The 25,382-nt window shown below is 52.8% G+C and overlaps 2 protein-coding genes across 6 annotated transcripts in view; both read left to right on the top strand.

Moving 5' to 3' along the window:
* The window catches only part of RASSF4 (Ras association domain family member 4), a 34,201-nt gene extending 20,547 nt beyond the window's left edge, over nucleotides 1-13,654 (top strand). For all 3 annotated transcript variants that reach the window (XM_062214082.1, XM_062214083.1, XM_062214084.1), the window contains 8 exons: nucleotides 571-713; nucleotides 2,262-2,347; nucleotides 3,032-3,189; nucleotides 8,293-8,394; nucleotides 8,616-8,667; nucleotides 9,590-9,711; nucleotides 11,205-11,302; nucleotides 12,321-13,654. In XM_062214082.1, the coding sequence (XP_062070066.1) occupies nucleotides 571-713; nucleotides 2,262-2,347; nucleotides 3,032-3,189; nucleotides 8,293-8,394; nucleotides 8,616-8,667; nucleotides 9,590-9,711; nucleotides 11,205-11,302; nucleotides 12,321-12,381 (822 nt within the window). In that variant the 3' untranslated portion in view covers nucleotides 12,382-13,654. The remainder of the gene's footprint in view (nucleotides 1-570; nucleotides 714-2,261; nucleotides 2,348-3,031; nucleotides 3,190-8,292; nucleotides 8,395-8,615; nucleotides 8,668-9,589; nucleotides 9,712-11,204; nucleotides 11,303-12,320) is intronic.
* A 6,058-nt stretch (nucleotides 13,655-19,712) lies between these two features.
* On the top strand, nucleotides 19,713-25,005 carry ZNF22 (zinc finger protein 22). Of its 3 annotated transcripts, none has more exons than XM_062214753.1 (2): nucleotides 19,713-19,805; nucleotides 22,163-25,005. In XM_062214753.1, the coding sequence occupies exon 2, from the start codon at nucleotides 22,247-22,249 to the stop codon at nucleotides 22,922-22,924; it is 678 nt and encodes a 225-aa protein (XP_062070737.1). In that variant the 5' UTR covers nucleotides 19,713-19,805; nucleotides 22,163-22,246; the 3' UTR covers nucleotides 22,925-25,005. The 3 variants fall into 3 exon arrangements, with proteins under 3 accessions (XP_062070737.1, XP_062070739.1, XP_062070738.1); XM_062214755.1 differs by lacking the exon at nucleotides 19,713-19,805 and adding an exon at nucleotides 20,117-20,363; XM_062214754.1 differs by lacking the exon at nucleotides 19,713-19,805 and adding an exon at nucleotides 20,371-20,479.
* Nucleotides 25,006-25,382: the final 377 nt, after the last annotated feature.

Genomic DNA, 25,382 nt, shown 5'->3' with positions numbered 1-25,382 from the left:
GGCAGAGGCTGGGGGGGGCACATAGACCTGGGGAAACTGAGGCTGCTTGGGGATGCAGGGTGGGGGCTGTTGCAGAAATTCTAGTGGGAGGTGAGGCTGGCAGTGTCCTGGGGTGGTGAAAAATACAAAGCCAGCTGTTGGGAAACAAACTGATTTGAACACCAAGGGGCGGGGTCAGCCCAGGGAGAAGGAAGCAGGGGGTGGGGGCGGAGGGTGAGACCTACCCAGAAGAGCAGTTGACACTGCCCTGGTGGATGTGAGACCCCCTGCCCCCGGCACAGGCTGTGCTGAGAGTGTCCTGAGTGGCCAGACAGTGCTTCCCTGGCACGTGCTTCCTCATGAGGGGTGGACGTGCCTGCCGGTCAGTAGCGGGTTCCTGTGGGACACCTGACTCAGCCCCTGTGTCCCGGCTGGGCTCCTGGCCAGCAGTGGGCCCAGGGTGGAAGGCACGCTCGGGCTTCCTCCTGCACTCCTGGAGGAGGAGGGGCGGGGCTGAGAGTTCTGGGACGGTGGGGTCCCCAAGGGTGGCTGCCGCAGGGGGAAGGAAGCTGACCTCTGTGGTCCCCGCAGGAGGAAGGGGCTCTGATCATCGAGGGGCTCCTCAACATCGCCTGGGGTCTCCGGCGGCCCATCCGGCTGCAAATGCAGGACGACCGGGAGCGCGTGCACCTGCCCTCTGCCTCGTGGGTGCCTGGACGGCCCAGCGGCCACCTGTGAGTGCCCAGCGGGTGGAGCAGGGCTGGGGGCCTTGGTGATGCCTGTTCAGCCTCAGCTCTGCCATTTGGGGTGGGGTGTCCGGGGCCTGAGGGTGGAGGCTCTGGTCCTCTCTGGAACTCCAGCACGGGGACATGGGCCAGCATCATCCCCACAGTCCGTGGCCATGGTGCTCCGTGGCCTCACTGCCGAGACACGCCACCTGAGAGCAAGAAGAGAGGCCAGCAGCCACAGGGTTCCATCACTGCTGCAGGCCATGCTTTCTTGGCATATCCTGCCTTAAAAAGTCACACAAATGTAGCCTTGTACTACTCTGCTTTAAGATCAGCTTTATCCTAATATTAGCGTGGGAACCATAGTTCATAACTATGCATTACTTGTCCAGGGATAGGCAAATAGCAGAACAAAATAGCTTTTTTAAAAAGCTTAGAGGCATTGAATATTACCTCTTAGCTTTTTTTCAGATTTATTTATTTCAAAGGCAGAGAGAGAGATCTTCCAACCATTGGTTCACTCCCCAAAATGGCAGCAACAGCCGTGTCTGGGCCAGGCCAAAGCCAAGAGCCTGGAACTTCATCTGGGTCTCCCACGTGGGTGCGGGGGCCCAAGAACTCTGGTCATTTTTTCCACTGCTTTCCCAGGCACATTAGCAGGGAGCTGGATTGAAAGTGGAGCAGCCGGGACTTGAACCAGTGCACCTATGGGATGCTGGCATTGTAGGTGGCAGCTTAATTCATTATACCCCAATGCTAGCCCTCAGAATAGGCTTTTAAATAAATGGTTCTGCTCTCCATTTAGAAAGAGATAAAGCTAGATCTCTTCTTCACACCACACACCAAAAGCAAGCTCAGGTGGACTAGACTGGCACACACCAGTAAGTCTACAGCTGAGACACTGGTGAAGAGGTGGGGAGACACGGCTCATCCACAATGCTAGAGGGATGTCTCCTTCTGGAAGCCACGGATTCTTGTGTATTTTACTGTTTAACAGACACTTACCTCCCCTACCCCCAGCCCCAGAAAGGGCAGGCCACGGCTAGCCCTGCTTGCCCAAGAGACAGGCATTCACAGCATTGCCCCTTTCAAATGAGCAAGTGGAATTAAAACTCGGAGAGCGCTTAGCAAGTGGGCACCCTGGACATCGCCGGGGTGGCCCTGTCACTGGAGCAAATTGTGAGCCACAGAGGTGTACAGGGTGAAGTTGCATGCCCCAGAAAAACTGCATGATTTTTTTACCTTGGGGTAAAATCAGTCACAGGTACAGTCACGGTCAGCAGCCACCGTGTGCCTACGTGCCCTTGTGTCCACGCAACACAGCCCCTGTCTGCAGAGCCGGACTCACGCTCCTCCCAGCAGACGTTGGGCAAGGCTTTTCCTTGTTTTATTGTTCGAAGTTCACTTTCTTGACATGAAACCCAGGCTTCCACGTGGCCTGCCCCTCCTGCTTCTCGCCTGTGTGTCGTGCCCCCCAATCTGCCGGCCTCGTGTCTTTGGCCTCAGGTGCTCCCCCCACCCTGCCCTCTGAGCCCTGCGATTGTGTCTTTTCAGGAAGGAGCCTCCTGCCCAGGACGGCCGGGTCCCCAGCGAGGAGCCGAGTGCCCAGCCCAAGGCTGAGAGTTGCAGAGACGGCGCAGGTGAGCCCAGCCTGTCTCACCTGGGGCAGGGACAGGAGACGCGGATCCCGAGCCGGCTCCCTGAGAAGATTTGCAGCGTAGCCCAGAGCGGCTTCATTTGTCTTAGGGGCCACCCTCGCCAAGTCCCTAACTCAACACAGGGCGCACAATGCGCATTGTCATTTACACCTGTCTGTGGGAAATGACTCAGGGACTTGAAGGTGACTCAGAGTGTGGGACGGAGTCCCCCCCGCCCCGTGTTGTGTATGCTATGGAAAGAAGCCTCAGCAAGCAGCATGGCGCCCCTGGCCCCAGGTCTCTAGCATCTCCCCCTTGCTCTCTGGGACCTGTAGCAACCCACCTGTCCCCTCTATGCACCTTCTCTCTGCACTCAGCCAAGAGCTTGACCCACAGTGGTACCCAGAGGACAGGACTGGGGTCCCCAGAGACCTCCATGAGTTCCCCGCAGTGGAAAACAGGAGGCTGATGACCTTGTGAGGTTGTGACTCAAGTGGCCCCACAGAGGTGGGGGGGGGTTCACCTTTCCGTGTACAACTATGGAATCGCCCGGCCTCCAGCACAGGAGTGACACCAACGCCACCGCGTGGCTATGGAGCCCGAAGAGCTGGCCGCTGGAGCCCTGGCCGTGGCTGTCACCACCTTCCACCCATGCCCAAGCCGCTCCTTGTCTGTTTCCCGCCACAGGGCCCCCAGAGGAGGATGAGGAGGCCCCACAGCTGATGCGTACCAAGAGTGATGCCAGCGCCATGATCCAAAGGAGGCCCAGGAGCCGCGCGCCCGGTGAGGCCCAGCGCCTCCGCCGGCACCGGTTCTCCATCAATGGGCACTTTTATAACCACAAGGTGACGTCCTGCCCCTGCCCGGGCCCTCCCTCGGTCTTGAAGCTGAACGTGCAGAGTGCCAGTGCCAAGCACAAGTGTAGCAGGTGCAGCAGGTCCCATAACGGTCACGTGAGGGCTCACCCCCATCATGGTCCCATCAGGGGGCCTGCCGCCATCCCTGGCCCAAGGCCACATCCATGAAAGCGTCCCGTGTTTGCACTCACTGTCAGTCCATTCTCAGAAGCCATGTGGAGTTTGGCCAGCAAGCCTTAGGCTGGCAGCAGGGAATGCCAAGTTCATCTTCAGTGAGGCCGTTTCCTGTGAGCTCAAGGGATGGCTCGCTGGGGACACCAGGCATCCAGGGGTCACCCCCGCTGGGTGAATCGAGCTCACAGGAGCAGAGGTGTGCCCAGGGCACATGGCTGTGTTCCCAGAGAACCTGGCCAGCCTCCGATTCCCAGCCTTTGTCTGAGATTGCATTGTCTGGGCCTGGGGCAGCATCGCCCTCCCCAGTGACATCATCCCACAAACAAATCCGACCCGAAAGGAGATGTGGATTGTTTCTATAAATGGAGTGAGTGGCAGCTGGGGCGAGACCCAGCGCGGAGTGTGCTGTAAGAGGCTGCATCCGGCTGCTCGGGAGCAAAAGCTGAGGTTTTCCCCTTTAAGCAGCTGCCCTGCTGATAGAGGAAGACTCTGGTGGGGGGGGGGAGGTCCAGGGCCCTTTGCTCTTAGGTGTGGGGACAGAGAATGCAGCTGAGCAAGCTGAAGGGACCCAGCTCAGGACCTCCCTTTTGTCCTCTCGCCCAGTTCCCAGCTCCACCCTAGGCAGGCTGCTTTGCAGTGAGGGACCAGCCTCCCGTCCCAGGAGGCTCCTATAAAGTGCTAATGAATGACAATGGCCCAAGGATTGTCTTTACTAAATCCAAGAAAATCCTGTGGTTTCCCTGGAGAGTGAGGGGGAGCCAGCATTGAAGTTTAGCAAAGACTAAGAACAGTGTCCATTGCCAAAGGACTTGCCATATGGCTTGAATATCCTGGCTTTTTTTTTTCTTAAGATTTATCTAATTTATTTGAAAAACAGTTCTAGAGAAAGAAAGGGAGAGACACACAGAGAGATAGCTTCTATCTACTGGTTCACTCGCCAAATGGCTGCAACAGCCTGGGCTGGGCCAAGCCAAAGTGGGGAGCCAGGAACTTCATCTGAGTCTCCCACGTGGGTGTGGAGGCCCAAGCATTTGGGTCATCTTCTACTGCTTTTCCCAGGCCCATTAGCAGGGTGCTGGATCGGATGTGGAGCAGCCAGGACTTGAACCGGCATCCATATGGGATACTGGCATTGCAGGCAATGCAGCTTAACACACTATTCCACAGCACCGGCCCCCAGCCCCCACTTGGATATTCTTTAAATCTTGCTCTGAGATGGGTTTTGTTTCTAAAAGTGTGAAGCACCAATGGTTAGTGTTTAAATACATCTTGATATGCTATGTTAAGGAATTCCTCAAAATTTTTCAGAGAATCTTTGTGTGAGCTAAGAGTCCCCTCAGTAGAACTCAGCAAGCTAATCATGGGGCAGTAGGGTGGTGGAAGAAAGTTGGTGTTTATTTGCAAAGTGTGGAGCAAGGAACCAGGCAGTGGACACTTAATTCCAGGGTCCCTGAGAGGGTTAGGGTCCAAGTACTTGTAGACTGAAGTTGGGGTTGAGAAGTGCATGTCCATCACATGTGCAGATCCCAGGGTGGTCTTCAGTGCTCCACTGATTGGTCAGTCGTGTTGTGTTCTTTTAGGAATTTTGATGATGGCAAAGCAGGCTTCAGTTGGCCCGGGGGTGGTAGTGACTTCTTGCCCCGGGTCTGAGGTTCCTGGAAAAACCCTCGAGAGAAGACCAAAAATCCAGATGGTAGCTACAGGGGAGAGGAATGACCCCAGAAGTCTTGTGATCTGAGACCTGGCTGTACCAATCCCTCCATTCCGTGAATTGTAGTAAGAGGTTGATTGCAGTCTTAAAAGCAGGACAAGGAAGCCTGAAACTCAGGCAGGGAGGCTGGGAGACCACAGGACACTGGGAGCTGACGGCACCTGGCATCTGCAAAGGGGCGCTAGGAACCGGCTTGGTTTCCTGGCGGCTCCAGGTGCCATACGCTGGGGCTTCGCTGTGCTGTGGGCTCATCCATCTCTGTGAGGTGTTCGTAGATTCAGTCATTGCAGATGTCACAGGGGCTGCAGCACCATGTGACCTTTGGAAGAAGCAGAAATGAACAGTGGTCTTTGAGTTCCAACGGAACCAACAGTTGCTTTTCTTAGCCAGTGAGAGAGAGCGAGCCCTGGGCCTCTGCCTGCCACCCAGTTGGGGCACCGTTTCATCCCAGTAACAAATGCACCTGTGCGGTGGGTATCTGGGACTCCAGGAGGCCATACCATCTTCCAGGGTGTGCAAGAGCACCTTAGGTGTGTGGGACATTTCCTGCTCATCTCCTGCATGCTCAAAGGGCCCCCAAAGGGAAGCCCTACACAAAAGCCTCCTTCCTCACCCCACTCTGCATCTGTACAGAATTCTTGTCCTCAGAAATTAGGGTGTGAGTTTCTTAAGTCATAGTTAACAATTAAAAAAAAAAACAAGAAAAGAATTCCTAGCATTGCCTTTCCGGGTAATGGTTCTGAGTTTTATTTCTTAGAACTATGCACTGTGAAGCCACTTAGTCATCTTCCAAAACTGTTCTGATTTACAGTCATGTTGGTTTGCCTGCTAGCCCGGGTTAAAGCTTTATGGCTGTTCCCACTGTGATGGGCTGGCCTGCTGGATTCGAATGTGTTCTCTTAGGGAGGAACCCACTGTGGTTAGAAGCAAAACAGCCTGGGACCTTTGTTCCCACTTGGAGCTGGACGGGATCCATCTGAGAAAAGGCAGAGGCAACACTGACAATGCCTCGCTTGACAAGACTTCTCCCCTTTGGGAAGTAGCCGGATTCCTCTCCCCAACGCCGTATTTCTTGGGAGCTAAAAGCCTAACTCAGCACTCAGCTCTTCTGAATGCCCCAGAGCCACTGCGTGTCCCAGCTGTGGAGGAAGCAGGTCTGAGTTTGAGGCCGATGCTGGCACTCACTGGAGTGATGGCCAGCTGGGGACACTGAGCCCCAGCCCCTTGCAGCACCCTGAGCTGAGCCAGCTCCCTGGGAAAGCAGATCTAGGCCCACACGTGAACTTGAACTTGGTTTTGCAGAGGGAGGAGAGGCTCCTTGCAGAAGGGTCCCATTGGCTGGAAGGCAGCAGCACCAGGGGGCTGTATGTGGGGTTCCAGACTTCACAGAATCCTCAGCGGCGGTGCTGTCTGGATGCGTGCCCCAGACAAGCCTCGTACTGACCTCAAGCCTCTGTTTCCTTTCTAAGAAGAGACAGCTAGGTGGGGGTATACTTCAGGGAACTAAGTTAAACACTGCAGTTAAACACTGAGCAGGTTCAGTGCAGGGCTAGTATCATTGACAGACTTATTGTACATCAGACAGTGTCCCGGTGGATTTTTTGAGGCTCCTTGCCTTACGATGGGGTTGCATTTCCCCCTAAACACTTTGTTAAGTTGAAAATGCACTGGATGGGAAGTGGAGTTGTGGTGTGGCCAATAAAGATGGCTATATGGGCGCTGGTTTGTGTCCCAGCTGCTCCACTTCCAATCCAGCTCCCTGCTAATGGCCTGGGGAAAAGCAGCGGAAGATGGCCAAGTGCTTGGGCTCCTGCCACCCACATGGGAGACCTGGAAAAAGCTCCTGGCTCCTGGCTTCGGCCTGGCCCAGCCCTGGCCCTTGTGGCCATCTGAGGAGTGAACCAGCAGATGGAAGACTTCTCTCTTGGCTCTTCCCCTCTCTCTGTAAGTCTGCCTTTCAAACATATAAATAAATCTTTAGAAAAAAAAAAAAAAGAAAGAAAAGGCACTGGATGCAGCCGTCCCTGGAAAAGATCAACACGCGAAGCTGAAAGCATCGTTTTTGCCGAATTTGACCGAGTTGCTTTTGCACCAACATAAAGTTGAAAAATCACAGTGGAACCACCATAAGCCAGGGGCCATCAGTGAGTGGCAGGCCAAGGCCAGATCCCTGAAGGGTATTGCATGCTCCCCCAAGTTGTGGAGAAGCCAGTGTGGCTGGAACACAAGGCTGATTGTGGTGTCACCTATGTGTGTACAGGAGAGGAGCTGCCGCTGGTGTTGCACAGGCTGCGTGCAACCTTCAGATATTTTTAGCTGGAACCATGCTGTGGAACAGCACTTCTCATGATACGGAGAGCATGGCCCCATGTTCTGCAAATGCAGGGTCTGATTTGGGGGGTCTGGAGCAGAGAGGAGGGGTGGGGGCCTCCCCATGGCCGTCCATGGTGGTCCAGTGCACACCTGGAGCTGTAGGTTTGTTTTTTTTTTTAATAATTTATTTATTTACTTGAAAGAGTTACAGAGAGAGGTAGAGACAGAGAGAGAGGTCTTCCATCTGCTGGTTCATTCCCCAAATGGCTGCAAGTCAGGAGCCAGGAGCTTCTTCTAGGTCTCCCACATGGGTGCAGGGGCCCGAACACTTGGGCCATCTTCTACTGCTTTCCCAGGCCACAGCAGAGAGCTGGATCAGAAGTGGAGCAGCTGGGACTTGAACCAGTGCCCATATGGGATGCCAGCACTGCAGGTGGCAGCTTTACCCGCTATGCCACAGCGCTGGCCCCAGCCGCAGCGTCTTGAAAGGTCGTGTTTTTGAGCTGTAGTGTGGAGGGTGGGCCGGCAGGGTGGAGATGAGGAGGGGGCGTGTCGGGGGCTGCTCAGGCACTGCTGGGAGACTGTGGAGGAGGAGACACACTGGAGAACTTTCTGCCTTAGAATCAGCAGACACTGGCTGATTTGATTGACAGAGTGAGGGAGAGGCCGGTCCCCCTTACGAGTGACTCCCTTCGTCCTGGTTCCCCGGTCCAGGTGGGTGCCCTATGCATGTGGGGCCCTCTGAAAGGCCAGTGGCATTTCCGCTGCCCCCAGCAGCCCTCGTGTCTGGGCACCAACAGCCCAGGTGTGCCCGAGAGCCTGGGTTGCCAACAGGATGGCAGCCCGTTGTCCCGCTCCAGGCCCGTCCTGAACTGCCCTCCTCCCTGGCACAGACCTCCGTGTTCACTCCGGCCTACGGCTCCGTGACCAACGTGAGGGTCAACAGCACCATGACAACACTGCACGTGCTCACCCTGCTGCTGAACAAGTTCAGAGTGAGTCTGGCCCTGCGTGGCCTGGACCCTGCGTGGTTTGTCCTTGTGTCGGGCGGGGGAGAGCAGAGCTTCCTCTGCTGAGATGACTTCTCGGAGACTGTAAGGAGAGGGCCCCTGGGGACTGGTGCTCATGGCACTGGGGCGTGGTTACAGCCTAGGTCCTGTCATCTCTAAACGCCCTGACCCCCTCCCCCTCCCCACCGTGACTGTCACCTGCGCAGGTGGAAGATGGCCCTGGCGAGTTTGCACTCTACATTGTCCACGAATCCGGAGGTAAGGGTTTGCCTTCGCTCGCCCATTGTAGAAGCAAAGTGTCTCTGTCTGTCCAGTAAGCTCGCTGGCTGGGCCCTTCCCTGAGGGGCCTGGGCGCTGGCCAGCATGGGTGGGTGGGTGGGGTCTCAGGACGGCCGACCCTCCTCACTTGGCTGCCTCCCACTTATGCACATCATGCCAACCCAGACCCATGCAGGCTCCTGTCTGCCACCAAAGCTGTAGAGGAAGCCACCTCCCCAGTCCCAGCCCTCCTGTCTCTCTCTGCGGTACTCATGGCTGGGGAGCAGGCCCAGCCTCTGCTAGGCTCCTGCTCCTCGATGAGCTGGGTCTTTGTGAAATGACACCAGCAGAAGGAAAACAACCTCTTGTCCCTCCCTCCCCAGGTTCATGATGCTCTGTACATTTAGGTCAATAAAAGAGAAAACAGTTTAGTAGGGCGTGCATTGCAGGGAGTGGTTAAGGAGTGGATGGATATGGGTGTAGGTTGCCTCTTAACAGAAGCTTGCTATTAGGGGAGTCTGGAGACACGGGAGTGGCTGGTGGCCTACAGGTCAGCTGTGGGGACTCCGATGGCAGAGGCAGCTTCAGCAACACTTGTGATTCGGGTGCCTTCCCTGTGTGACAAGGGCCTGGGGTGATCTCTGCTGATTCAAGTCTACGCACCAACCCATATGGCTGTCCTGCTTTTAGGCACACAGGGGAGCATGGAGAGTCTCCTCTGCTCACCGCCATCCTGGCATGCTTTGGGGTCACATGTCTGCACCCCTGCAGCACAATCACACCCGTCCCAGGACAGCAGTCTGGAGAAAGTCCCCTGGGCCCCCGCCCTGGAGTTCCCTTTTCTATCGCGTACCTGTCCTGGTCCGAGGAGCATTAGTGACCCGGATGGGCCAGGAGCCGTGTAAATGGCCTTGTTTTCCAGAAAGGACGAAGTTAAAGGATTGTGAGTACCCACTGATTTCCAGAATCCTGCACGGGCCGTGTGAGAAGATCGCCAAGATGTTCCTGATGGAAGCAGACCTAGGCGAGGAGGTGCCCCACGATGTGAGTAGGGGCCGGGAGACACCGTGGGGGACCTCCCACGGGCTCCGTAGCCCACCTTGGCCAGAGTCCAGGGCACACAGCTGTCCCCAAGCCCCCCTGCCCAGCACGGTGATGGCCCCAGCCCTCCCTCTGCCTGTTACTGGCTTGGGGGAAAGAAGAACTTGGGGTCTAGAAAGCCACAGCCCTGTCTTTTTCCTCTCTTTAGTGTGCCATCATCTCTCAGTGTGCACAGGACCCCCTGCAGACACCCAAAATCTGCAGGTGTCGAGTCCCATGTGTTACATGGCATAGGATCTGCATAGAGCCTATACAATCCTCCATATTCTTTTTTTTTTTTTTAATTTTTTAAAATTTGTTTGAAAAGACAGTTAAAGAGAGAGAAGGAGAGACATAGCTAGAAAGATCCTCTATTAGATAGACTGAGAGACAGAGAGATCTTCTCTCTCTGCTGGTTCACTCCCCAAATGACCCAACAACCAGGGCTAGGCTAGGCTGAAGCTGGGAGCCTGGAACTCCATACGAGTCTCCCATGTGAGTCTCCCACGTGCTTGGGTCATGAACTGCTACCTTCCCAGGGAGCTGGATCGGAAACAGAGCAGCTGGGACCCGAACCAGTACCCATGTGGGATGCAGGCTGTGGCTTCGTGGCTTAACTCACTGTGCCACAGCGCCAGCTCCTCTCCCATATACTTTAAACCACCTCCAGACCCTTAGAATACCTAATACAATGTATACATTGTGTACAATTGTATATGTTGTATACATTGTATTAGGTATACATTCTACAATGTATTAGGTATGCATTGTACAATGCACAATGCTGTCAGAGTAGCTGTTAATAATAACAATGCACATGTTCAGCACAGACACAATATTTTTTTTTTTCTGAGTATTTTCAATCCCGGGTTGCATAATGTGGAGGCCAGCTGCCTTTGGCTGTCTTTGCACAAATGAGCCATGTACAGGACTCCTTACCCAGGACTACCTGGGGCTTATGGAGGAGGGGAAGGAGGCATTGGAGTCTCTGGGTCACTGCCAGGATCCAGACTGGACAATGAGCACATCCCACACCCCCTGTGCATGGAGAGACCCAAGTAGGATGCTTGGAGGCCCTGTGTCCCTTGGCTGTTCCCAGGGCACCCTTTTCCCAGGGCTGGTGCCGTTTCGCTCCATTGTCAGGAACAATGGTGTTCCCACCAGTCCACCCCCACCTCTCCATGTGCCAGCACTGCGGGACTAGGGCGTTTCCTAATATTCCAGCTAACATTTCCCCCCGCCCGGAGATAATGGGTTGCCTTTGAGAAAGCAACAATTCCCATTCTCCTGGCTTCGGCACACAGCACAGGGCAGCGTCAGGGGTTGGGTGGGAAGCAGCTGCTTCTGAGGCTGCAAGATGTGGCTGCCTGGGCTCCCGGGGAAGCCATGAGGATGACAAGACGGCGTGTTATTGGCTTCGATTTGAAAGCACATTCAAATGTTCTTGGATTTTCTAGGTTGCTCAGTACATTAAGTTTGAAATGCCGGTGCTGGACAGTTTTGTTGAAAAATTAAAAGAAGAGGAGGAAAGAGAAATTATCAAACTGACCATGAAGTAAGCGGCACCTCACCTGCCGGGCGGGCAGGTCTCTCTCCTCCATTGGCACCGACTGCCCCTGCAGTATAGGGAGACCTGTTGCTAACCCTGGTTCCCAACCTCGCCCTCTGACCCCTAGCTGCCAAAACATCAGGGGTGCCATCCAGCCTCAGCACCCCCACACCAGCACGAGACACAGTTGTAGCTGGGCAGGAGAGGAAGAGGGCAGGGTGTGGCGGGGAGGGGAGGGTCTCGAGAGGGGGCGGGGCTGGATCAGGGTTTTTGAGTTCCACAGGAATTCTGAGCAGCTGTTGTTGCAATCCCCAGCGCCCTTTCACGTTTGCAGGTGTGGGAGACCAGCTGGAGGGAAAGGAAGGGGAGCAGGTGTCACCTGCCAGCAGCAGCTGGAGAAGCTGTGTTGGGACCTGGCTTTTTGAGGTTCGCCAGGCTGGGTCCTGGTGACCTGTCTCACTTGTTCGGTGAAGTATGGAGGAGAGCAGATGGAGGTCATTCAGCCTGGGGTTGGGCAGTTGGTTTGACTTCTGGCTGCATGGCCCTTGGAGAGCCATGCACTCTCCCCACCCCTACACACACACACACACACCCAGGCAGGCTTCCTGGCTGGGCCCCACCCAGGGAGTCAACAGAGACCCTGATCAGTGGGAACTGTCCACTCTAGGAGTGGAGAGCTGAAAGGGACCCAGGGACCGCCTGGTGAGTACGCTCAGTGCACAGAAGAGGAGGCCCCAGGTGGGGGAGGTTGCAGCGCCGATTCTGCAGAGCCTGCAGGGGAACACAGGCTGCCTGAGCCCACCCCTGCTCGCTTCAAGTCTTTGGAATAGAAGTGGCGGTGTCTGTTCGAATGACGCTCTGTACAGTACATGGGCAGGCCGGGTCTTCTCTCTCCTGGGTGGCTGCCGATCAGCCATTCGGGAGCAGAGGTCTCCCGGGCCAGGCCCCGCCATGAGCCTTGCTCAGTCACAGGCTCCTGGTCCTCTGCAGCAGCTGTGGTCCCCTTTGCTGTGTCTCCCTCCAGGTTCCAAGCCCTGCGTCTGACGATGCTGCAGCGCCTGGAGCAGCTGGTGGAGACCAAGTAGCTGGCAGGCACCTGCCTCTTCTGACCCCTCCAGCACCAAGTGCACACGGAGTCCCAGCGGCTGGGCCCTGAGCGGTCACTCTCACTGATGGCCACCACCTGAAGAGCCCAACACCTATACTTCACCTGTCTGAGGCCTCAGTACCATGAGACCCACCTCCCTCGCTGTTGGCACACACAGGAATCAGACCCAGCCTGAGGAGCCAGGGACTTGCTTGCTGGGGTTTGCATGTAAGGCTGGTGGCAGCAGTGAATGGATCTGAGACTGTAGCCCTGGCCACATTGTGTGGCTGGTCGGTGTGGCCAGTTTTGTCCACTCCACACTCTCTCTGCTTAGGAGAGCAATATTGGACCCAGTCCCTAGGGGGGCATGGGTTTTGTCTGGCCCAAGAGACCATGCAGGCCTCCATTAGCATCATCATTCTTGTGAACCAAGAAACCCTTATTTGCCCCTACATCGTAGCCTTCCAGGAACTCTGCTGGGAAAAGCAGGGGCTTCCCACAGCTGCGGGAGGTAATGTCCTCAGCCATTGCTTCACTTCCACATCCCTGGCCTCCAAGCCTCTGACGTCACCCGTGAGCCTGGCAGAGCCCAGCACCCCTGGTGCAGAGGGCAGATCGGGGATAAACCCACAAGCATCCTATCATCCCACTGCAGAAGTTCGCCTTAGCTTCTCAAGGGGGCCTGAAGGAATTCTTAGAAGGAGCTCACTGCCTGCTGGCTCACAGTGTGGAGGTGGTCCACCTGTGTGGGTGAGTGAGACTCCGGGGGCTATACCCAGACCAGTCACCCCCACCCTGGATGCCTGTGTGGCTCTTACTTTTCCCAGGGTCTCATGATTTCCCTTAAAAGCCTGGTAGGAGGAGAAATGTTTCTCTGGGAAGAAAAGGCATTGAGCTCCCTGGGGTCAGATACTGAACAGTTTGTGATTGTCCACTAGTGGAGAATTTCTGGCACGAACAAGAAAGACTTTGCAAAACTATGCAGCAGTTTATACTGGTCGCGAGGGTGTTTGTCCAAAATGGAGCAGACAAGCCCAACACTCGCAGAGACAGGACAGAGTCCACCTCCAGTGCATGTAAAGTGGGGAGAGCAGAGCCTGGGAGCAGCCGTGCCCTGTGGAGCGGCTCACCAGGGTGTGCGTCACGCCAGGATCTGCACAGCCCAGTGTCATTGTCACAGAGACACACAGGGAAGGGGCAGAGGCCTGGCTGCTGTCCTCCGTCTCCTCTGATGGCACGGTGTCCTGGGTGCTCAATAAAACGGAGCTATCGCGGACTGAGGGAGTGAGGGCTGACTTTCTTTTTCTTCCCTTCTTTGTCTTTTTTCCACGTCCACTGTGATGGCTTCGCTTCTGGAACTCTTGTCCTGCGGCCTGTGTGGCTGTGGTTGGCAGATGGACTATCAGCTCTTCAGGCTAATGTGATTTTTTCACTCCCGCCACATGTCCTGGGGGGACTAAGATGAGGATGCCAGAGGGCATGGAAGAGGAGTCACGCGTGGGGGCCTGAGGCTGGCCTGGACGATGCCCAGTAACATCACCTTCAAGGGCAGGATCTTAGCATCAGGAAGGTGTCTGGGACCCTCCAAGGCTGGGTCAGCTGGGATGGAGACAGAGCCCAGGAGAAGGTGGGACAATGATTTAAGCAGGTGATTTGACTCCCCAGCCTGTACGTGCAACCTTGGGTGCAGGACAGCTGCTCACCTATCGATGGGCAGGAAGCAAGCAGCGCCTCGTGCAAGCTTGGGTTCAGCCCTGGAGGGACAAAGACACAGCGGCCACACTCTGCCCTGTACTAGACACCAGGATGGCCAGGACACCAGCCAGGCCTGGAGTGGGGCTAAGACGGTGCATGTGGTAGTGCAGGCCAAGAGAGGCCTGCCTGCCTGGGAGCAGGACAGGTACCAGTACGAGGTACTGCTGGGACAGGAAGCCCTCCGTCAGCCCGGGCTGCTGCTTTGCCGGCTTGCTCTTGTGAGTTATTACAACAGTACTTAAGGTCTTTATAAGCAAGCGATGCTTTTGGAATAGACACTACCAGCATTCACTTTTGAGAAAAAAAAAAAAAGATTTATTGATTTGATAGGCAGAGTTACAGAGAGAGAGGAAGAGAGAGGTCTTCTATCCACTGGTTCATTCCCCAAATGGTCACAACATTTGGAGCTGGGCCAGTAGGAGTCAGGAGCTTCTTCTGGGTCTCCCATGTAGGTGCAGGGGTCTAAGCACTTGGGCCATCTTCTGCTGCTTTCCCAGGTGCATTAGCAGGGAGCTGGATTAGAAGTGGAGCAGCCCATATGGGGTGCTGGCGCCAGAAGTGGGGGCTTTACCTACTATGCCACAGTGCTAGCTCCCATCATTCACTTCTGAACATTACAGCTCAGAATTACACAAGCAAGTTGGGGAAACTGCCTCTTTTGCAGTGTTCTGGGGGTTCACAGATCTTTTTGTCAAAGACAACACCGCATTTGAAGAGGTGCTCATTCAGAGCACCCCAACACCACATTTCAAATTTCAGATCTGGTAGTTTCCTGCTGGCTTCTGTTGGGCAGGGGCGGAGGGTGCAAACTGCAGCTTCCTTTCTCCCTGGCGTGTACAGCCCTTGGCTAACCAGGATGAAAAGTCATAGAGGGGTCTGGAGCTGGAGCAAAGGAGAGCATCGTCTCCTGCAGTGGGGCTGTCTTCCCAGCAACCAGAGTAAATGATGACCAGCACAGGACAAAATCAACAGGATTGCAAAAGGACTGATTCGGGAAAAAACAGCAGCCTTGCCCAGAACAAGTTATCAGAAGGGATCAAAACACAGCTTGTTTTTCTGCAGTGATAGCCATCCACTGCCAGTACATACACTACCTGTCAAAATAAAGCTGTTTACTCCAAGGACATCTGGGCCCTTCGTTCTAGGGAAATGGACCCAAGGCCTGTCCTGGCTCTCAGGTGATTTGTGGAGGAACTGGGAACGCAAAATGCCACCCCCCAGGGTGTGTGGGACACAGGCACCCTGCAGCTGCAGAGACAGCAGGGCTTGGCTGTCAGGTGCAGTGGGAACAGCACCCGCCCCTGCTCCGAGTGGGGGCCAGGCAGGAAGTTCAGTCGGTCAAAGCCGAGCAACTCCGAGTGTAAAAACAACCAGATGCAGGCACTATATTTAGGCCTCACGAACTGCCTCTGTGTGGCAGCGAGCCAGGGGCTGACATGCTCTGACTCACAGCGAGCAGGGTGGGGTCCTGTGCCCCCACCCCCCATCCTGCCAGGCTTGCAGAGGGACTTTTCTGCAGGCCTGGGAAAGGGAATTCCCAGAGCACCCAAGAGAAAACAAATCTGAGCCTCAGGCGTGGTAGACTGAACCACTGTTCAGGGTCCCTGGGCTGAGAGAGTCCCCTTCGTGGGAGATGGCAACCAATCAACCACTCGTTACTGCACTGGGGCCATGCGTTGTCACTGCCTCCCTGCACCTGGACTTGGAGCATCCATATTGCCAATGGAGACCCAAGACAGCAATGCTGTCTGTCGAGACTGTGTGTGTGTGTGTATCTGTCTGTGTGTCTCTGGGTATCTGTGTCTGTGCCTGTGTCTGTATGTGTGGCTCTGTGCCTGTGTCTGTATATGTCTGTGTATGTGTGTCTGTGTGTTTGTGTGTCTGTGTGCATGTCTGTGTGTGTGCGGCTCTGTGTGTGTCTGTATCTGTGTATGTGTATGTGTGTCTATGTGTCTGTGTGTCTCTGTGTATGTCTGTGTGTGTGTCTGTGTCTCTGTGTGTGTCTGTGTCTGTTGGTGTGTCTGTGTGTCTGTGTCTGTGTGCATGTCTGTCTGGTTGTGTGTCTGTGTGCATGTCTGTCTGTGTGTCTCCATGTCTATGTATGTGTGTGTGTCTGTCTGTTGATGTGTCTCTGTCTGTGTGTGCATCTCTATGTGTCTGTGCTTTTCTGTGTGTGTGCCTCTGTGTGTGTGCGTGTTTGCTTATGTGTGTCTGTGTGTGTGTCTGTGTCTCTGTGTGTGTGTGTCTGTGTCTCTGTGTGTGTGTGTCTGTGTATGTCTGTATCTGTGTCTGTGTCTGTGTGTGTCTATGTGTATCTGTACCTGTGGGGGGTGGGGTGGAGGGCGGAGGCTCCAGGCGTCTACAGGACAATGGGGCAGGCACCAAAGCCACAGAAAAGGAAATAGTCCTGCCAGCATGTTTCTCAGCCCAGACTCGTCTTCCCAGCATGAACCTTTCAACTACCATGGGGCTCTGGGCACACGGGCCCCTGCCCAGTTTCTTCCAGAAGAGCCCAGCCGACAAGGGGTCTGGGCCCTCTTGGCCCAGACTCCCAACCAAGATGCACTGTTAGATGCCCCGACCACTATCATCCCCCTTTCTCCTTTGCGTTTCATAAGTGCTACATGTGACCATTTTCAGTTTCTCAGCTTGCTTAAGTCACCTGCAATTCCATTTGCAATGCATGGTGTGATATAGAGGCTAAGAGCGTAGGCTGTAGAGTCAGGGTCTGGCTGCAAAGCCTACTTCTGCCACTCACAAATGTGTGACCTCAGGTAGACTGCTTGCCGCAGTTTATCTATAAGGTGGGGATGATAATAGTTCTCATCACTTAAGGTTGGTGGGAGGTGTATCAGTCAGCTTTCCCACAGTAACACACAACACCGAAATCTCAGTGCGACAGTAAGAGCATTTATTTCTGTGCGTGTCCCATGGGACTACGTGGCCCTAGGTGAGCCTGGGGGCTCTGCTCATCCTGGGTTCTAGACTGAAGGAACAGCCTGATTTGGGTCATGCTATCCTGGAGGCAGTGGGAACAAGCAAAGCTGGCAGGAACACAGGACTCAGAGCTCCTTATGAGACACGTTGTGCCTTGCACCTGCTCATGTGCAGGTCATGGCCAATGCAAGTCACACCGTCAAGTCAACATCAGCGGGCTGGGCCCGGAGCTCACTAGGAGGCCCTGTGAGTCACACCACGATAGGCAGGGATGGAACATCAGAGAAGGGTGGAGCAAAGTGTCCAGGAACAATCACACCACAGGACTATTGGAGAAGAGCCCCCAAGTACTTCCAACAGTGCCTGGCACACAGTAAGCGCCCAGAGTTAACTATGATGGTAGCATATACATCCAGGGTGTGGAACCCTGCTGCTTCTCTCTCCTTCTCTAGTCCTTCTCTTCCGTCTCCTCCCCGACCCCCTTTTACGCTATCGCTTCTCAGTCTTATCGCCCCCTCTGTTCATTCTTGGACACCTACACCCTTTTATCCTTTTATCTTTCCCATTTTAAAACTGCATCAGGGGGCGGCACTGTGGCATAGAGGGTAAATGCAATGCCGGCATCCCATATGGGCACTAGTTTGTGTCCCGGCTGCTTCATTTCTAATCCAGCTCCTGATACAGCCTGGGAAAGCAGTAGAAGACGGTCCAAGTCATTGGGCCCCTGCACCCACATGGGGGACCTGGAAGAAGCTCCTGGCTCCTGGCTTCGGATTGAGCCAGCGGATGGAAGACCTCTCTCTCTCTCTCTAACTCTGCCCTCCAAATAAATAAATTTTTTTTTAAAAAATAAAACCGTATCAGTCTTTACCTGATTCTATTTCTACATATCTCTAACCGACTGGTTTCAGGTGCGGAGAAACGGATAACCTATCTTTATGTGGGACTCAGACAAGGGTTTCTGTTCGCTTATGACTATCTTGTTAATAAAGTATCTGTTTTGAAGAAAACAAACTCTTTTTAATGCAGTGCAAACAGTCCTAGAAGGTCACTGCTCTTGAAACTTTTCCTAAGGCATCTCTGGCCATCGCCCTTCCTCCCCAGCCTCTCCATCCACCACCATCAAGATCCTACAACATCATAACAACGGTTCACAATTGTTAAATGCTATGCATTGTGCCAAGTACCTCACATTGTCTCATTCGATTTTTACAGCAGTCCGTGCGTGCGTTCCTTGGATTATTGGCTTGACCTTCCTGGTTCAGACCTCGTCCAGCCTCTCGCTTGGCCATCTGCAGAAGCTGCTCGCTGCAGAACACGAGGCCGCAGCCTGAGAGTTTGAACCTTTCGTCTACTTGGTCTCCCCCTCTTCCCTCATTTTACAGCCTCTTCCCTCATTTTACAGATCTGCAGGACTCAGACAATCCCCTGCCTCACCAGACCATAGTAAAGATGAAAGACCAGAGGCCAGGTGTGAAAGCACTTTGTAAACAAGTCATCTTCCATGTTCATTCATTCAACAAACATTCACCGAGTGCCTGCTACCTGCTAAGCACTGTCTTTAGCACTAAAGGTGCAGCAAAAGCCAAAGAGACAGACCAGGAGAGGCGTTGTTGGCAACTGCAAAGTTGCTGGATTTTGCGCCAACAAGACCGAGAGGACTCTAGGAGGTTTTGGACAAATGAACCGTGTGACTTGGGTTTGAAGAGGATCACTCTGGGGCCGTGGAGTATAGGGGTAGGTAGGCAGGTCAGTAGACAGTGAAATTATCCAGACAGGAGATGGTGGCCGCACAGCTGTTCAAAGTGGCTTGATTCTGAATATATTTTCAAGACAGCCAATAGAATTTTCGAATGGATTGGATGTGGGTTTGGGTGAAAACAGAAGAAAAAATTTAAAAAAATCAGGGCCCACAGTGCCATCAAAGTGTTTGACTCGAGCAACTGAAAAAAAAAAAATGGGGTTGTCACCAATTGCTGGGAGGAGGCATTTTGGGGCATGGTGGGTTTGGGGTGTCCATTACACATGCATATGGTGCCCTGGACTGGATTTCAGTAATATCTGCCCCCAGGATCAGTGTGGGTCACCCAGGCGAGGGTCTTCAACACATCCAGTTGGTGGATGCTGGCCGACAGGAGGATGGGGACCCCCAGGAGCAGGAAGCGGACCCATGAGGGAGCATGGCCGGGCTGGCTGCCTGCGGCGGGGAGCCACAGACAGGACACTAGTGAGGGGGGCGCCAGGGGCTCTGTCCGTCCCAGCCACCGGCAGCGCCGCCTGGGGCCCGGCCTTCTCGGAGCCTGGTTTCCCTCTGCTGGCCATTCTCCTGTCGCAGAGGCTCACGGGAGCTCTGCTCAGCTGACCGACAGGGCGACTCCGGGACACTCCGAGGCGCGGGGCGCGCGGCCCGTGGTCCGGGGGGCGTGCGGGTTTTGTCCCTTTCGCGGTGGGCCAGGCTGGCTTCAGAAGCCCCCGCAGCGGCCACTCGGCCGGCCTCCTGTGGGCCTGGGGTGTGGGGGCGTCACGGGCGCCGCTGAGGAGCGGGGGGCGTCCGGGGGTCCAAACGCCCACAGGCAGAAAGGACCTGAGCGCGGGCGGGTGGGCCGGTACCATAGAGGGTCGCTCCTCCGGGTGGCTAGAGCGCCCGCGGCGGGCGAGCGGCGCGGCCCGCACTTCCGGCGGCGCGAGGGGCGCGCGGCGAGCGAGGGCGGCGGCGGCGGGCCCGGCGCGGTGAGTGGGCCTGAGGCGCGGGCGCGGGCGCGGGCGCGGAGGCCTCCGAGCTGGGGCCTGGCCTGCGGGGGAAGGCGGGCAGGGGCGGCCCCGCCGCGGCCGCGGGGAGAGGCCTTCCCGGCGCGGCCCCCAAGGCCAGAGCGCCCGGCGGGCCTCGCCGCGGGGTGCGGGCTGCGTGGAGGCGGTGCGGGGTGCGGGGTGCGTGGAGGCGGTGCGGGGTGCGTGGAGGCGGTGCGGGGTGCGGGCTGCGTGGAGGCGGTGCGGGGTGCTTCCGAGCTGGTTCCAGATAACGCTCGAACGTCCAGCTCCCCGGGGGATGCGCCGCCGAAGGGAACCCCGAGGCCGCTGCCCCGGAGCAGCCTGGCTTGGGGGGATGAGTGGCTCCTGTCACTCAAATTGACCTTTGCCTTCGCACGCAGCTGCTGGCAGAGCCCCCGGGGCCCGCAGCGCCAGGGCGGCCGTGGGAAGCCGGGGCCGCGGACAAAGCTGCTGCCGCCTAAGCACAGACTGCACGGCGAGGGGTTGGGGGCACCTGCGTCGTCTTAGCTCTGAGCGGAGGTGAGGGCCCAGAGCTGGCCCAAGGCAGCACAGTAGGACGTTTAGCAAGTCTCAGAGTCGCCACCCAGATCCGACTTGGGTAGTTAAAAAAACATGCACGCGCCTTTAAAAAATAGGTAATTCCCATTATGGGTGTTTGTTGACCACCAACAGCATGTGCCTAACACAATGCGTCCTTTGCAGTTCCTGTTTTATAAATATTTGCCAGGATTAAGGACTTAGCTGTTACGGAGCAGTTTGGTCTTTGTGCATCACGTGTTGTTGTTCAATGTCCCGATAAAATCCTGGGCACTGTTAGCCTCAGAGTCTCAGTTACACAGTCAGGTGAGGGAAAGGTAAAGAGAAATGATGTCATGTCTTTTCCTGTGTTTGTATGCATAGAAACCCGGGGTAATTAGTCCCTTCTTAAAGTCTTCTTTCAGACACAGGGTTTGGGACATAATAACGGTGTTACTTTGGCAGTCACAGCCTCTCCCACATTGCCACCTATTTGGAGTTTGTGGGGTCTTTGGTTGTTTGCCTGGGCTATTTTAAACAGCCTCAGGACAACCTTCTAAGTAAATACTTGAAGCTTTTTGCAGCATGTGGGTATTTTAAGAATCTCATCCTATTTTTACATGTGAATTTATTTTTGCCACTTCTCTTTTTCTTGGGTTCTTCTCAACTCCGTTTTTTATTCCTCTATCAGGTAAAAGTGAAACTTTTCTTTCTCATTCTTGAAGCAGTCTTTGTTTCAAGAACCATCCTCTTTTTTGGATCATTAGACTCTAGGAATAAAGTAATAACAGAGGCCCCCGTCGCTGGCAAGTTCTCAGCTAGTACGTGTTTATCATCAGCTAGACTCGAAGTTAATCTACCACTTCTTATTGAGTAATTTTTACATTCAGCATGATTTATGTCACAGAGTTAGAGCCACGTTGCCATCAACAGCTGTGGAAGTACAATGGCTAAACAAATGAGAATAAACAGGAATGAATATATCATAAAGTGGCATGCTTTGTCATTTCATTCTATTTGGAAACCTTAGAGAGTCAGGGGAGTATATTTTTTTTAAAAAATATTTTATTTGTTTATTTGAAAGAGCTACACAGAGAGAGAGGCAGGGGAGGGGGGAGGGAGAGAGAGAGAGAGAGAGGTCTTCCATCTGCTGGTTCACTCCCCAGTTGGCCTCAATGGCTGGAGCTGTGCCAATCCGAAGCCAGGAGCCAGGAGCTTCTTCCGGGTCTCCCACGTGGGTGCAGGGTCCCAGGGACTTGGGTCATCATCCATTGCTTTCCCAGGCCATAGCAGAGAGCTGGATCCGACGTGGAGCAGGCAGGACTCACCAGCACCCATATGGGATGGTGGCGCTGGAGGGAGCAGCTTTAGCCACTATGCCACGGTGCTGGCCCCAAGGGAGTAGATAGTACAATGTAATGATATTTTGTTTCATAAACTTTGTTGTCTTCTGGAATGATTTCTTCTATTCTTTTAAGGTGTTATCTTGTATCAGCTTTTTAATCCTTCAAAATGATACATTTATATGCTAATGGCTAAAAATTATATCTCATCTCCTCACTTTTTTTTTAGTTCTGTTTCAAAAGACACTCTAAAAGTAAATTCAGTCAACATGTGATGATGTTTATTAAACTCCAGAATTGTTTTGCATGTATTTCTACATCTGTTTTTTTCCCCTGATTGTATTCATCAGTCCCAAATACATTTTTATTTTAAACATGGTCGTGATTTGGTGGCTTGAAGAGATGTTAAATTTGAATAATTAATAGGATTTGTATTTGTATTTTTTTTTCTACTTGCAGAAAGTTCTGTGTAGCTCTAGGAAATGAAGCATTAGTTTAGAAGAGGACCATAAACTTCCTTCTGATTGCATCTGGCTGTTCACCATGAAGTTAGGAAAACCTAAAGCGGGCATTTCTCGGAGCTCAAGCCAGGGAAAAGCCTATGAGAACAAGCGCAAAACGGGCCAGCAGCGGCAGAGATGGGGGATGACCATTCGTTTCGACTCGGGCTTGAGTAGACTGAGGAGAAGCTTGGATGAGAAACCCTACAAATGCACTGAATGTGAAAAGAGTTTCAGTCAGAGTTCAACTCTTTTTCAACACCAGAAGATCCACACTGGAAAGAAATCTCACAAATGTGCCGACTGCGGGAAGAGTTTCTTCCAGAGTTCCAATCTCATCCAGCATCGACGGATCCACACTGGGGAGAAGCCCTATAAGTGTGATGAGTGTGGAGAGAGGTTCAAGCAGAGCTCCAATCTCATTCAGCACCAGAGGATTCATACCGGGGAAAAGCCCTACCAGTGTGATGAGTGTGGCCGATGTTTCAGCCAGAGTTCTCACCTTATTCAGCATCAGAGAACGCACACCGGGGAGAAACCCTACCAGTGCAGTGAGTGTGGCAAATGCTTCAGCCAGAGTTCTCACCTGCGACAGCACATGAAGGTGCACAAAGAGGAGAAGCCTCGGAAGACCCGGGGTAGAAATATCAGGGCAAAGACGCACTTGGTGTCCTCTTGGAAAGCTGGCACGGGAAGGAAGTCGGTGGCCGGCCTCCGCTAGGCAGATGGCACTGCCTCAGCTCTCTACAAAAAGATAAAAGCTGTAAAAGGCCGAGATGCTTTATAGTGGAGCAATTACTGCTGGATCTTTTCTCGGAAGACAGATAATAGGAAGTTAATGACTTGATTGGGATAAAAGAAATTACACAAGCCTAGATGCCCTTGTTTCTTGTCTGTGTGACGTGGAGCAGAAAGAATTAAAAGTATGCTTCGAGGGAATGGAAGCTTTCTTGACCTCATGGAATTGCTTCCTGCTTCATTCTAACAACAACCATCATGCTTAATGACACATTTGTGAAAGCACAGGCATGCCAGGCGTTACTCAAGTTTTAGGACTTCCTGTGGAAGAGATTTACTTAGAAGGGAGAAGAATTTCTGTTGGCTTTGAAGTTCTCAGTAGATGAGGGGATTTTATGTTTAAAGTTTTGTAGTATATTAACCATTGGTGTGTGAATGTGACTCTGTATTCAACATGTTAGAATCTATTCATGTTCACAGATTCTGAATCAACAGGGCCATCGTTGCTAGCATTCTTAGGTTTTTTTCCCTTCTGCTTATGGCCAGTTACGAATTGCTTTTCACCAAAATCTTCATAAGAGATACCATGGAGTCTAAAGTAAGAACTGAATTAGACCGCAAGTGTATTCCTACTAATAACTGTTCTGTGTGATGGTGTTACTGCCATGTCACTTGTTTTCCAGGAGGTGGGGTGAATGTATGATGATTCATTCCAATATTGATGATCACTTTTGGCATTTTTGCTCCCGCTCAACTGAACCAGCCCTTTAAGAGCTACAGGAATAAACAATTTTAAGAACAGACTTAGTTTTTCTCTTGCTAATTAGAAACCTACAATGTACATGCCTCACCATGTTCAAGAGTGTAAACTTTAGATTTAGCTTAAGTGTTTGTGAACAACATAAGTCATTTAATGTTAATGTCATTGTATTGTAGCTCCTTGGACATTTAACTTTCTCTGCATTACAGGAGTTAAGGCTCGTAAACCTGTAACTTCTGTCAGAGTGGTGCCAGTTGTCGGTTACCCTGATCAGCCTTCAGCTCAGGTTTTAATTTCTATTGAATACTAACATTCTTATACTTTTTTTGGTATCTTTTATAATCATGTCAGTTTCTGCTATACTAATGACAGTTATCCATAGAAATAAAAAATGAAGTATTTTGCATACTACTGCCTTCTCTTTTTTTGCTGGGAAATTGTAGTGATCTAGACAACTGATCTAAGTTTAAAGACCAAAAAAGCACAGCTTTCGATATAATCGCTTGTTTTGTCTGTTTTTTGATTTCCTCGAATTTGAACTTTGCTTCCTCCTCAGCCTTGCGTTAAGTGCAGGGTCATAGAGTATGGCCTTGTTGACAGCAGTTTCACCCAGTGGGAATATCCAGAGTGTTCTGTGAGGTGATTACAGACAATGTTTATAGTGGACTTGATCTTTGCCTGTTAGAGCCAAGTCACTCTGTGGCAGGGGCATGGCTGTAGGGCCCTTCTGAGGACCTGTGAGTATTGTTTTATTATTGTATCTGGAGTAACTTCTGGCTAGGACCAAGGCAGCTTGAATTTCATGAATTTGCTATTTTGATAGCAACCACAGGGTCCTGCAACAGAGGGTCCTCTGTACATTGTGAGATTTCATAGTTGACATTTCTATCTTTGACAGACTTACATATCCTTTATAAAAGTAAAGCTGATACTCTTTAGATTTTAATGTATTCTCAGTTTTACTTGAATTGCATTTTGGGAAAGATGAGTAATGTTTATGGTAATTAACATGTGGTACCAAAGCCTTATGCTTCTTTTATGAGCATTTTATGAGATAGAAAAATAACAGCTGCTTAAAATTAATAAAGTTCCACTGTTAGAAACATTAGTAGGTGTCACCTCCTTGAATAGAAATATGCTGTGCCCTCAAGGGCCCCACCCCAATTCTGCTGAATTTCCAACATACTTCAGATGTTTACTGCGCACTGAATCCTTCATTCCTTTAGAAAACTCCTTTCTTATATAACCTCCATATATTTTATTTGGGGAAATAAAAAGCTCAAAGGTTGTGTGGTTAAAAATCATTTGGCTCCTATATTGTTTTATTAATTTATTCAGTCATCAAAAGTGGTAGAAATAAAACTGAGCAAAACAGTTTTAGCTTCAAGGAATTTAGGTTAAGTGAGTCAAACACATTGGAAGCTAGTAAATTAGGTAAGCACACAAGATGCTGAGGGAACTGAGGTTAATCTGAGCAGCCCCATCCCCCAGCACCTCTACCCCTGCCCAGGTTGCTGGTCCGTTCAGTAGGTCTGTCCTTGGCTGGAAATTTTGCATTTCGTGGAGGCTCCCAGCAGATGCTGGTATGCTTCTCCAGGACCCACTTGGAGAACTACGGCTGTAACCCATTACTGAGAGGTCAGTTGTGAGCTTATGCAGAGTGGTTTAAGTCAGCTACATC

The sequence above is a fragment of the Lepus europaeus genome, chromosome 17 (assembly GCF_033115175.1).
Source record: "Lepus europaeus isolate LE1 chromosome 17, mLepTim1.pri, whole genome shotgun sequence".
NCBI classification, from domain to species: Eukaryota; Metazoa; Chordata; class Mammalia; order Lagomorpha; family Leporidae; genus Lepus; species Lepus europaeus.
Note: the sequence above shows the minus strand (reverse complement) of the source record. Positions and strands in the feature narration are given on the sequence as shown.

Coding starts and splice junctions, on each gene's coding strand:
- ZNF22 (XM_062214753.1), top strand. CDS start 22,247: ATGAAGTTAGGAAAACCTAAAGCGGGCATTTCTCGGAGCTCAAGCCAG.